General features: G+C 50.3%; 1 protein-coding gene across 1 annotated transcript; it reads left to right on the top strand.

Moving 5' to 3' along the window:
- The first annotated feature begins 1,719 nt into the window (after positions 1-1,719).
- On the top strand, positions 1,720-5,459 carry FZD7 (frizzled class receptor 7). The gene has a single exon (XM_059168392.1). The coding sequence runs from the start codon at positions 1,731-1,733 to the stop codon at positions 3,453-3,455; it is 1,725 nt and encodes a 574-aa protein (XP_059024375.1). The 5' UTR covers positions 1,720-1,730; the 3' UTR covers positions 3,456-5,459.
- The last annotated feature ends 7,684 nt before the right edge of the window (positions 5,460-13,143 follow it).

Here is a 13,143-nt window from a genome sequence, read left to right as displayed (position 1 = left end):
ACCGCAGTCGAAGACGCACTTGAAACCGTGCAGAGTTCCCGGGCGCGCGGCCTCAGGTACATCTGTAACTGCCCCCCACCCCCGTCGGAGCTTTCCCGTAACCGCTCTAAAGCCGCACCAGAGTTCCAGACTCTGGGCCGTGCGCGCGGGCGGGGCGGCCTGGGGGACCGCGGCCCGGGCCCTCTCCCCTCGGAGGGGTCTGCACTTCCTCCCGCCTTAAGTCGGCCCCCTCCTCCCGACTCCAGTTTCTCCTGGGACGCGGGCCCCTCCTCCTTCCTACACCCGGAGAAGGGGTGAAAGGGACTGCGGCCTCACGTGGTCTGTTTGGGTCAGGGGAGAAAAAAGCGATCCGAGAGGCGCACCCCCTTCTCGCTCGGTACCGAGCCCCACATTTAGGATCCAGCTACCCTGAAGCCCCCTGCCTAACCCGGCCGGCATTGTCAGCCCAGGCAGGGCTAACGTGACTCCGGGTCACATCTCTCCGCCCCGGCGCTGCGCTGTGCTTCCAGCAAAATCCCCTCTCGCCGCGCCCTGCCGCTCGAGATGTGCGTTTTAGTGTACCCGGAAGAGGAGTAAACCTTTAAAGCAAATTCCCTTTCTGGTGCGTTCACCCCCCACCCCCACCCCTCGAGCGAATTCACCGTAAAAGTTTTTCTTAACTTTTCCGTCCCAGCCCCCTGCCCCTCCCCTCAGGAATCCGCCCAGAGCGCTGCAGACTCCGCCCCTCCGGGTCCCTCGCCCGGCCCTTCCGATTTCCACCCAATCCGGAGGCCGCCACACAGAAAACAAAGGCTACCATTGGGCCGCCCCGGAGCTCGAGGGCCCGCCCCTGGAGCGGTTTGTGAATGGGGGGAGGGGAGGGGGCGGGGCGGCCCGGAACCCTGCGAGCCAGACGCTTCTTCTGGCGAGTTGCGCGACTCCGAGGCATTACTCTGCGCTCCCTCCCGGCGGGCGGCGGCGGCGGGCGGCGGGCGCCGGGACTCACGGGCCGGGGCTTCGCGAGGCTGGAGAAGCCAGGCCCAGGCCGCGGGCACCGGGCCCTCGCAGCTTCGGACGCAGTGTAACTGGATTTCCGAAAAGAACTCGCTGGGCTGCTGGCTCCAGGGCGCCGATCGGACTCCGAGCGAGAATCACCCGTTTGGCAGAAACTTGGGGGCTGAGCTTTTGGGGCTGAGGAAGGAGCCGGGGAGCAGAAAAGGAGGCGAAGGAGGAGGCGGTGGCGGCGGCGGCGAGCAGAGCCTCGAGGCGAGGAGGCGGAGCAGCACGGCCGAGGCGGCGGCCTCGGCTCGCAGGCGGCGGCGCCGGGCTCTAGCCTGCCGGGGGCCGGACTCGGTGTGGGGGCGCGTGCGTTCCTGTGCGCCGTGGGTCGACAGACTTTGGGCAAACTTTGAAGGGTAACCGGAGACGCTTGCTGCTCCTCGCCTCAGAAAAAGCCGCACCGTTACGTCGCAGCGGGAGAATAAAGCGGCCCCACTCGGCGCCCCCGGCCCAGGCTGGCGGGTTTGGGCCCCCAGCGGCTGCTAGAGGGCTGGGCGGAGACGGCTGCGGCGCCCCCGCGGCGCGGGCACCCCAGCTGCAGCGCCCTCGGCTCCGCGCTGCCCACGGCCCGGCCTCGGCGCCGGGAGGACTCTCATGCGCGGGGCGCGGCTGCGCCTCCTCGGATCCGAGCCTCTCCCGGCTGCCTCTTCGCGCTCTGCGGGCTGAGAGCGCCGCTGCACCCGCGGCCGGCGATGCGGGGCCCCGGCGCGGCCGCGTCGCGCTCGCCGCTGGGCCTGTGCACCCTGGTGCTTGCGCTGCTGGGCGCGCTGCCCGCCGGCGCCGGGGCGCAGCCTTACCACGGCGAGAAGGGCATCTCAGTGCCGGACCACGGCTTCTGCCAGCCCATCTCCATCCCGCTGTGCACGGACATTGCCTACAACCAGACCATCCTGCCCAACCTGCTAGGCCACACGAATCAAGAGGACGCGGGCCTCGAGGTGCACCAGTTCTACCCGCTGGTGAAGGTGCAGTGTTCTCCCGAACTGCGCTTCTTCCTGTGCTCCATGTACGCACCCGTGTGCACGGTGCTGGATCAGGCCATCCCGCCGTGCCGCTCTCTGTGCGAGCGTGCCCGCCAGGGCTGTGAAGCGCTCATGAACAAGTTCGGCTTCCAGTGGCCCGAGCGGCTGCGCTGCGAGAACTTCCCGGTGCACGGCGCCGGCGAGATCTGCGTGGGCCAGAACACGTCCGACGGCAACGGGGGCCCGGGCGGCGGCCCCACAGCCTACCCCACCGCGCCCTATCTGCCGGACCTGCCCTACACCGCGCTGTCCCCGGGGGCCGCTGACGGCAGGGGCCGCTCTGCCTTCCCGTTCTCGTGTCCCCGCCAGCTCAAGGTGCCCCCCTACCTGGGCTACCGCTTCCTGGGCGAGCGCGACTGCGGCGCCCCGTGCGAGCCAGGCCGTGCCAACGGCCTCATGTACTTTAAGGAGGAGGAGAGGCGCTTTGCCCGTCTCTGGGTGGGCGTGTGGTCAGTGCTGTGCTGCGCCTCGACGCTCTTCACCGTGCTCACCTATTTAGTGGACATGCGGCGCTTCAGCTATCCGGAGCGGCCCATCATCTTTCTGTCGGGCTGCTACTTCATGGTGGCCGTGGCGCACGTGGCCGGCTTCCTGCTGGAGGACCGCGCGGTGTGCGTGGAGCGCTTCTCAGACGATGGCTACCGCACGGTGGCGCAGGGCACCAAGAAGGAAGGTTGCACCATCCTCTTCATGGTGCTGTACTTCTTCGGCATGGCCAGTTCCATCTGGTGGGTCATCCTGTCGCTCACTTGGTTCCTGGCAGCCGGCATGAAGTGGGGCCATGAGGCCATCGAAGCCAACTCGCAGTACTTCCACCTGGCCGCGTGGGCCGTGCCCGCTGTCAAGACCATCACCATCCTGGCCATGGGCCAGGTGGATGGGGACTTGCTCAGTGGGGTGTGCTACGTGGGCCTGTCCAGCGTGGATGCGCTGCGGGGCTTCGTGCTGGCACCTCTGTTCGTCTACCTCTTCATTGGAACGTCCTTCCTGCTAGCCGGCTTCGTGTCGCTCTTCCGCATCCGCACCATCATGAAGCACGACGGCACCAAGACCGAGAAGCTGGAGAAGCTCATGGTGCGCATCGGCGTCTTCAGCGTGCTCTACACCGTGCCGGCCACCATCGTCCTGGCCTGCTACTTCTATGAGCAGGCCTTCCGCGAGCACTGGGAGCGCACCTGGCTCATGCAGACGTGCAAGAGCTACGCGGTGCCCTGCCCGCCTGGCCACTTCCCGCCCATGAGCCCCGACTTCACTGTCTTCATGATCAAGTACCTGATGACCATGATCGTGGGCATCACCACCGGCTTCTGGATCTGGTCCGGCAAGACTCTGCAGTCGTGGCGCCGCTTCTACCACAGACTCAGCCACAGCAGCAAGGGGGAGACTGCGGTATGAGCCCCGGCCCCTCCCCCACCCTCCCTTCCCCCATCCCCTAGCAAGGGGAGAGGCGCGGGAAGGAGAGAACTGCGGGGGGGGGGGGGGGGGTCCTGGAACCTCCGTCCCCTCCAATGAGAAGTGACCTGGAAGAGAGATGATATTTGTAGATTTGGGGCCGGGGTTGGGTTTGGAAAAGGAGGCCCGGGTAGAAAGACGGTTCGGATGAAAAGACTTAGTGGCAAAGACTTGCAGGATGTTAATGATGGTGATGACGGTAACGAAGATGTTAATCGTGTACGGTACGGGCCGACCTGGGCCTATCGCGATTGACCCAGCAGAGATGGCTCTGAGTTCTTCCGGGCTCCAGGGCCAAACTGGGACTGGGAGCGATGCCCCTGCTGCAAGACCAGTGGCCTGTCCTCACTCCTGTGAGGCCCGGGTGAAAGGTACAGCTTTGTCTGCGGCGGCGGCTTTGTTGGGCAAAGGGAGGACTCCCTGCGGTGTCCTTGTCAAGCGGTGGTCAAACCATAATCTCTTTTCACTGGGGCCAAACTGGAGCCCAGATGGGTTAATTTCCAGGGTCAGACATTACAGTCTCTCCTCTGGCCCCTCCCGCCTGTTTTTCCTCTCCTAGTCCTTTCAAGTCTTGTAAAATAAGCATTTGGAAGTCTTGGGAGGCCTGCCTCCTAGAATCTTAATGTAACGATGCAAAAGAAATGAAGATAACATTTCGAGAGGAGGCAGAGGAGATGGGTAGTAGGTATTTCTGCTACTTTTTTTTTTATTTTCTCGGGAAGGCAGAAGGAAGAAGGTTTTATTTGGTTTCATACTCTGAAAAGAAGTGATGACTTGTTGCTTTTCAAAACAGGAGTGCATTTTTCCCCTGGTCTTTGTTGTAAGAGACAAAAGAGGAAACAAAGTGTCTCTCCTGTGGAAAGGCGTAACTGTGAAGACAGCAACTTTTATAGGCAAAGTAGCACAAATCAGAGCTTTCCCTTTGGATGTTAATTTGACTGAGATAAACATTCCTTTTTAAGGAAAAGTGAAGGGCCGCACGATTCCATACCCACAATCCGTCAGAGATTCTGACTTGGCTAAAGGGAACGCAAGGGGGGTTTTGTTGTATTTGTTTAAAATAAATTTTAATTTAGAACACACGATCCTATCTACAGGCTCTATTCAAATGTTCAGAGGAATTTCTTCCTTTATTATTTTTTATGAACCTGCGTTTGGGTTTTCTATTTTCCTCCAATTTGAATCCTTCAAGATAAAAGGAAAAGCATAATGCCCTCAGCCTCCAACATAAAGAAGGTAAATTTTTTAAAAAGTAAAGAACCATTTGTCCTGTTTTCTTAGTTCCATAAATCCGTTTATAAGACCTCATGTGTGTGCTGACCCTGTCTTTGTGTGGCTGGGCGGGGAGATGACCTACAGAAATGACAGTGAATGAAGCGGACAGTTCAAACCGTGGGTCCCATTTTTTAAGGAAAGTCATTAAAAGAAGGTAAACTTCAAAGTAATTCTGGAGTTCTTTGAAATGTGCTGCATGACTTAAATTTATTAATCTTAAATCATGTACTTTCTTTTCTATAATGGAACTGATTCCTTTGCATAATGCTCTAAAGCTGAGCAGAGAATCATGGGAGCGAACCTTTCCTCCACCTTTGACATTACCCTCCAATCTTGCAACGCTATCCTGTTTCTCAAAACAATTTTTAAATGCTGTTTTAAACAGTTTTTAAATCCTAGAGGGTACTGTCAGGAGTAAAGTTATTTTATATATGTAATGTTCAGTTGAGTGGAGCTGCTTTTTATATTAAAGTTAACATCAACCTTTTGTTTCTTAAACCTCCAAAAGGGTCTCATCTGTCAGATTTTAAAACTCCCACTACACAGTTTTTGGCATCTTTTGTGTTGTATCTCTTGCATGTGAAATTTGTAAAATAGAGACAAGTGCAGTATGTATATTTTGTAAATCTCCCATTTTTGTAAGAAAATATATATTGTATTTATACATTTTTACTTTTGGGTTTTTGTTTTGATTTCGCCTTTCAAAGTCTACAAGGAAGCCTCACTTTATCACATGTACAGATCACAAAATAAATTTTTTTAATACAAAGCGAATGTTTACTCAGTTGACAATTCCTATGGATCTTTATGCCAAAGAACTTCGTGATGCAAAAAGAAGGTATGGAGGAGCACCATTGGATCTGTCCCTTATGTAGATGTTCTGTAGTACTGAGGTCTTCTCCTTGCCTTTTAAAATACTGTTTAATGAATGCCTTATCCGTTCTTTAATTTCTTTTTTCTGGTGTTGCTGCTTCCCACCTCCCCACCACACTACCTTTCGCAAACGCCCAAGCCTTTTCATACCCTGCTTTGGGTAACTTTTGGAAGGGGCTAGGATAGGCATCTCTTTAAGAGAGATGCTATCTGATCCGTGTTATTATCTCCCCTTCGGAGATTGCAGCCCATGTTTGAAAGAGGACCCAGAGATATTTTTGGTCTGCTTTTCTGGTGGTGTTTTCCTTGGGAAGACTTCAGTGAGTTTGTTTTGTCTGTGTGTGTTTCTTTTTTTAATTGATGTTTTTGTGTTCTAATGCACCTTACCTAATTTGTTCATTCTTTAATCCTTTGGCCTCACGGGGCTGGGAAGTCCGTGGAGGGTTCTAAGGAACACCAAGGGCCTTCCGTTTGGAACCTTCTCGGCTGTAGCCTTCACTCTACCTTCTAGGTTAACCGAACCAGAGGTCAAGTGATTCCCCGAGGTGGCAGTGACTCAGCAGCTCCGGCAGGAATAGACTCCAGCCTGACCCCACGGTGGCCTCGAGCCACTGAAGCTATTTCTCTCTTTTCGGAGAGGCTAACTTTGGAATCAGATTAGACTGAGAAGCCTTCCTAGCCAGCCACTTTGATATTAAGCAGTCCCTCAGGGAAATGATAAAGGCCTTCTAAATACTTCCAATTCCAAGCCTCGCTTGGTTTTTTTTCCCCCCCAACTCCTCTCTCCTTTAATCCAGGTGCCTATTTCCTGGCATTTCCTAACAGTTGCTCCATTCTGGGGCGGCCGTCAAGACCCAGCAGCGGACTGGACGCTGCTGTCCTTCCTGGCTCCGGCTCTAAGCTTCTGCACTTCTAAAGCTCCACAGAAACAGTTCTGTTTTTGTTTTAATTAACAGGCCTGCTCGCAGGGCTGGGGTGCTTTGCAAACACGCAGGAGGAAGACCGGCACCAGCCCTCCGAACCTCCTGGGTTTTGAACATCACAATGGGTGTGAGCTCATCTCAACCTGTGAAGATTTTGGCATCAAGGAAGGAAAAACATAGCGACTTAAAGTCTCCCTAGGTTTATCCAGTTTTGGCTCATAAAATGACACCTTTTCAGTGAAAGCATGCCTCTTTTAACACCACACTAATACCGCCTGTTAAGGATGTTTGCTTTTAGAGTAGGTGGAAGGCTCCCAGTGGGGTTTTTTGCTCACAAATTAACTGCTAAAGGCACTTAGACCCTTGTGTGGGGAGAGCTGCGTGACTGTTCCTATAAATGTGTCCCCTGCCTCATCCTTCTGGGCACTAAAGACGGAAGAGCTTGGTCTTTAGTGAGGGAACAAAGACTGTGTATGAATAAATTACTACCTGCTTTTTTGTAAGCAAAGATAAAGGTGTTCCGTTTTAATTCCTTTCACATTGGGGTACATCCTTACACAGCTGATTCTTACTTAAGAATTTTAGAAGCTTAGTTTTTTTTTTTTTTAAGATTTTATTTATTTATTTGACAGAGATCACGAGTAGGCAAAGAAGCAGGCAGAGAGAGAGGGAGAAGCAGGCTCCCTGCTGAGCAGAGAGCTCGATGCGATGCGGGGCTCCATCCCAGGACCCTGGAATCATGACCTGAGCTGAAGGCAGAGGCTTTAACCCACTGAGCCACCCAGGTGCCCCTAGAAGCTGAGATTTTTAAAGAGGCACATCTTAGCAGAAAACATGAGGGAGATTGTTTATGAAAGGGCATGTGTAGAGTTCAAGAAAAACATTGGCAGTAGTTTGGTGTTAATCCCTAGATAAGGAGCAGAAACACTTGTGAACATTTTCTATAGTTGATAAAACAGAATTATTTACACAATAACCCGATGCAACACCTAACCTTTTGGGGTAGGTATGTGAGAAATCATGGCAATAAATAAATCTCCTGTTGATGACATTTTGCCATTAAAGAAATTTTTAAGCGTGCTTGATTAAGAAAAAAAAAAAGTTGTGATATTAGAAATTCTCTGGGTAGAACACCAGGAGTAGAGCAACTGTAGGTTTGAGCCCTGTAATTATACTGGGAAATTCTCTTCTAAGTCTCTCATCTTTAATTTCACTGAAAAGGCAGGTGGCTATTTATAGAGGGTATATTTTTATGGATGTGTCTGTGGGTGGTGAATAAGAGTCTATAGGGCTCCAGGACATCCTAGAAGGGACCACAAGCACACCAGTGTGGACTTCAACAATTCCTGGGTCTATTCCCTTTTTCTCTTATTTCACCCTTAGTGGCATTAAACCGACTTCATAAAACTTGCTTCTTCGACTGTTTCCTGCGTGGGACAGTTCTGACATCTGAATCTGTAATTCTCACGTTTACATAAAAATGAACTCGTTAAGAGGGAACCACAACATGGCAAGTCTTCAGTGACCACCCATTGTACCTCTTATTCTCTCTGGTTAGAAAAAAAAAAGTTCAGTCACTTGTCCTTTTCTCATCAGTACAACAGTGGTAGAAAAAAAGGAAGTTTGTCCAGGATCGTAGTAGTTGACTCTAAGTGATCCAGTCGGAGAAGGACTCCTCAAGCAGTCACTGTATCAAAGGCAGTCTGACAGGGACCGGATGGGAACAAAAAAGTGAGAAGGGCAGTCCACCCGCAGTGACTCGTGCTACAGTTCAGGGTGAGGACGGTGTCCCCCATGGAGGAACAAGCAACTAATTAGATTTCTAGACAGAAATTGACAAGTGTCATTTTAGAGGCCCAAGTGCTGTTTGGAATAATATTACTTAACATGTGGTGGCATTTACTGTTCTAAAAAGCTGTTTTCACATTCATTATTTGACTCTTCTCATAATTACTATAATAAGTCCATGATGTGTCATAATTCCTATTTTTAAAAAAGATGTATTTATTTATTTTACAGAGAGAGAGAGAGCGTGTGGGGTGGGGTAGAGAAGAAAATATTTTTTTGAGATGTATGTATTTATTTTTAAAGATTTTATTTATTTATTTATTTGAGAGGGAGAATGAGACAGAGAGAGAGCGAGCATGAGGGGGGAGAGGGTCAGAGGGAGAAGCAGACACCCCCAGCTGAGGAGGGAGCCCGATGTGGGACTCAATCCTGGGACTCCAGGATCATGACCTGAGCTCAAGACAGTTGCTTAACCAACTGAGCTACTCGGCCACCCAAGATCGATTTATTTGAGAGAGAGAGTGGCGGGGCGCGGGGGACGACAGAGAATCCCAAGCAGACTCCTCACTCTGTAAGGAGCCCTACATGGGGCTCCACCTAGGGCTCCAGGTAGGGCTTGATCGCACAACCTTGAGATCACGACCTGAGCAAAACCAAGAGTCAGAGTCTTAACCTACTGCAACACACAGAGGCCCCAAGGAAGAAGAAAATCTAAAGCAGAGTCCATGTGCTGAGCCTGGAGCCCAATGCAGGGCAGGGTCTCACAACTCTGAGCTGAAACCAAGAGTCCTAGGCTGAACTATAGGCCACCCAAATGCGCCCCAATTCCTAAAGACGAAGAAGCTGAGAGGTGCAGCGAGGTGACATGACAGAGGGGGGAAGAAGGAATCTGTCTCATGTCCCCAGATTCTGAACTCCATGTACTTTCTACAATATGCCACAAGACCTGTCATAGAAAGTGCTATTGAAGTTCAGTCTTGGGAATGACCATTTATTGCAAGGGCAGGATGGCGCCCAGCAAGAACAATTTTCCCAAGAACCCAGATTATCCTCCATGACTCGTGTGCTCTTAGATTGGCTTCTTCACCTCCATGGGCCTTGCTTTCCTCATCTGGCAAGGGTAACGTCTGTGACAAAGGTCTTCTTCCAGCGTCCTGTGATTCCGAGCAGCCGGTGGGAAGTGGAAACTGGCCCACCCCTCGATTTGCGAGTCATCCGCAGCTAGTTCGAAATCCCTCACTGGTGGTTTTGGTTTTTCTTCTTTTTCCTGTGGGCCAATATTTTTCAGCCAACCAAGCCAGGGTGCATTCAGTGAAGGAAAATGAGCTTGACATTGACCTTCACGAGCCCAGTTCAAAAAGTAAAATCGTGGGACGCCTGGGTGGCTCAGCTGGTTAAGCGGCTGCCTTCGGCTCAGGTCATGATCCTAGCGTCCTGGGATCGAGTCCCACATCAGGCTCCTTGCTCAGCCAGGAGCCTGCTTCTCCCTCTGCCTCTGCCTACCTTTCTGTCTGCTTGTGCTCACTCTCGCTCCTCTCTCTGACAAATAAATAAATAAAATCTTTAAAAAAAAAAAAAAAAAAAGAAAAAAAAAAGTAAAATCGTTACTGTTTGATGATATTCTGAAGCCAGAATATGAGTTTTGGAGTTGTCTAGTCCCTTGAACTGGCTACCATGTCATTCCTTGCTCCTCGTCATTAGCGACTGGGTTCTGCCATCTGTTAATTCATCTTCCTCAATACCAGAGGGGTGTTAGCACATGGATCTTGGTTTCTCTCAAAACCATGTCTTTATCACAACCAGGTTGGCTACAATCTTGTTATCTTGGAATTCTTGTTGCTGGGTATTTCGATGCCAAAACAACATTTTATGTGGCTGAGATAATAGGACAGAGACTTTTGATTTGGAGCAGTTATACCCAGCCAAAAACTTCAATTCTTCTCTAGGTCATTGTCCCCACAGTCTTTTTTCGGAAGACTTCAAACTCACAAAATTAAATGGAATCTATCATGAGGAACTCAAATATACTTTAGCTGAGGGGTCTACTGCACTTTCCAAGTTCTTTTAGGAGCTCAGCTCCATCTCTTTTGCATTTAGCTTCCTTTAATGCTTCCCACTGCAAACCTCTTTCTGTGGCTTGACCCCAATAGATTCAGCTCAGACAGTCAGAAGTGGTCCCTGAAAGATGGGCACTTCAGGATCAAGAAAGGGCATGTAGGAGGCAGAAACAAAGGCCGGGGGAGATGAATTTCCATATAGCCCACGAATGAAAAGAAGCCGCTCAGAAGATCTAGGGAACACAACGACCTAATTCTGCTCACCTTTAGAAAACTCGTTCCCCAAACTTCAACTTGGCCTTAAAGGTTCCGGAGGACAATTCAGGCGGTGGGAAAAGTGTTTTGGGGAGGGTATGGCAGGTCAGGAAATAAGAAATACAGTCCCAACAAGGAAAGCTTGTGTGGCATAACTTAGCACCAGTAAGACATATATTTTTTTAATTTCCAAAGGAAAACAAATGGCAGGCAGCATTTAGTTCCAGTTTCCAGATCTGGGATAGCTGGAAGGCGGGGGGGGGGGGGGGCGGGGGGGGGAGGGCGCTGGCCCCTGCAGCACAGCAGACAGAGAGAACGGGCCCTTGAGCTAAAATCAGGAGTTTCTCTAGGGCCAGCTAATCGTTTCTTGAGGACCTACAACATGTCAGGTGCAATCCAGACCCTGGGTTTAGCGCACAGACTTCTGGGAGGTGCTGTCCTGATTCTTAGCCAGAGTAAGCACACACTCCCCCCCCTCACTTATTTCCCACACCAGCCTCTCAAGTGGGGGTCGAGCCCAAACACCATCCTTTGTGTTTACACATTACCTTTCTCCCTACAGTCCTAAAGTACTAACAACAAATGAAGAGCAGTTCCTCCTTCTCCCCCTCCTCTCCCTCCTCCCCGTCCCCCTTCTTCTTCTTTTTGAGTAGCTATATCTTAATCGTATTCTGAAGATGGAAAATTAGTGAGGCTGAAAGCAGCCTGTTCAGTGTCATGAATAATCAGAGGAGACCAGGCCAAACCGAAGGTTCCACCCAGATGTCCCAAAGACTCTGAATCTGGTCATCTTTCCCGTAAAGCAGTGTGCTCTGAAGATGTGGTGTGGCCAGACGGAGAGGGACCCAAGAGGAGAAGGGAGTGACCGGTCGTTTAGACCAGCTTTGTGAAAGGGAGCACGATTGTGCAAATAGGTTCCAACAGTGGTAAAGACTGGCTCTCTTCCTACTTTGTTAATAATGATCATTACTTTTGTAATTGCTAACATTTATTAAGCACTGACATGCTGAGCTCTGGGTATGAGATGGTATTGTAGTTAAGGTAATCTACAGAAAGCCTTAACCATGGTACGTGGCATCTAACAAATGTCAATACGTGTCAGCATTATTATTACTAATATACAGTTTTCTCATTTATTCTTCACAACCACCCTATGAGGCAGCATCATTATGCTCCATTTTACGTACCAGGAAACTCAGGCTCTGAAAGGTGAGCCACACTGCTGTAAAACTGGCTGTAGCCTGTGCCCCAGTCACCCTTTTATAAATATTTACTGAGGCCCTAATGTCTTCCGTTCTCTATTATTCTTTTTAATTTAGTCCAGAATTGAAGCAAGAATAAGTGAGGAAAATATTTCACATCAGGACTGAGTGGAATTGACAAGGCCATTTTCACGGGTAGCCCCCAGGAAATTCGGTATGTTTTGCCTTTTTTTTTTTTTAAATTTTATTTATTTATTTGTCAGAGAAAGACAGAAAACACAAGTAGGCAGAGAGGCAGGCAGAGGCAGAGAGAGAAGCAGGCTCCCCGCTGAGCAAGGAGCTGGATGCGGGATTCGATCCCAACATGCTGGCTGGGATCATGACCTGAACTGAGAGCAGCGGCTTAACCAACTGAGCTACCCAGGCATCCCTAATTTGGGTTTGTTTTTTAATTTTTTTTTTTTTTAAGTGAAAAGCAGAAGACTCATAAATGCTGTTTAAATTCTAGAGGGCTGGAGGCACCCTGTGCTTGCATGCATTTCTGCATTGGGGTTCAAGGGGCTGGCAGCAAGAAAGAACCTGAAGAATTATTTCCCAGAAATCACCAGGAGCTGCTTGGAAGGTTGGTTTAAGAGTTCCAGAGATTTCCTCCATTGCTATGGCTTCTGTCCCTGCTTATTCCAACCTGAGATCAGGATGTGGACTTAGGGGGAAAGCTTGTGCTGCTTGCAAACCAGGGGCCAGTGAATGAGAGCATGAGGACAGCAAACCCCAGCACCACGGAAACCCTCTTCCTAAAGGCCTACTGAGAGAATCACAAGAAACTTCACAGTATTATTATCATATGTATCATAGTAGTATTATCATAATTAGATGATCATAGGTGTCCTTTAATAAATGCTTACTATGTGCAAGTTTTGTATTAAGCCCTTAGATCAACTCACTTAATCCATACAACTTTATAAGGTGGAACTTTATTCTCCTTCTCATTTTACAGGCTCAGTATGGAATTCTGGAATCATTCTGAGCATCCGCATTGAACATGAGCTCAAGAGAGAGCATGTGCAAGCATCCTACTCTAAACACCCTTTTATTACCCCCTTATCCCCACTTTACAGAAGGAACAGTTGAGACACAGAGAGTTTATATGGGCCTTAATGTTGTAGAATGGGGCATATTTTAGGTCTACCTCCCACTGCAATGCTCTTTAACAAATAAGAAATGACTTTGGGGGAAACGTAAAAACAATTCCCAAGAA

The sequence above is a fragment of the Mustela lutreola genome, chromosome 3, assembly GCF_030435805.1.
Source record: "Mustela lutreola isolate mMusLut2 chromosome 3, mMusLut2.pri, whole genome shotgun sequence".
NCBI classification, from domain to species: domain Eukaryota; kingdom Metazoa; phylum Chordata; class Mammalia; order Carnivora; family Mustelidae; genus Mustela; species Mustela lutreola.
Note: the sequence above shows the minus strand (reverse complement) of the source record. Positions and strands in the feature narration are given on the sequence as shown.

Coding starts and splice junctions, on each gene's coding strand:
- FZD7 (XM_059168392.1), top strand. CDS start 1,731: ATGCGGGGCCCCGGCGCGGCCGCGTCGCGCTCGCCGCTGGGCCTGTGC.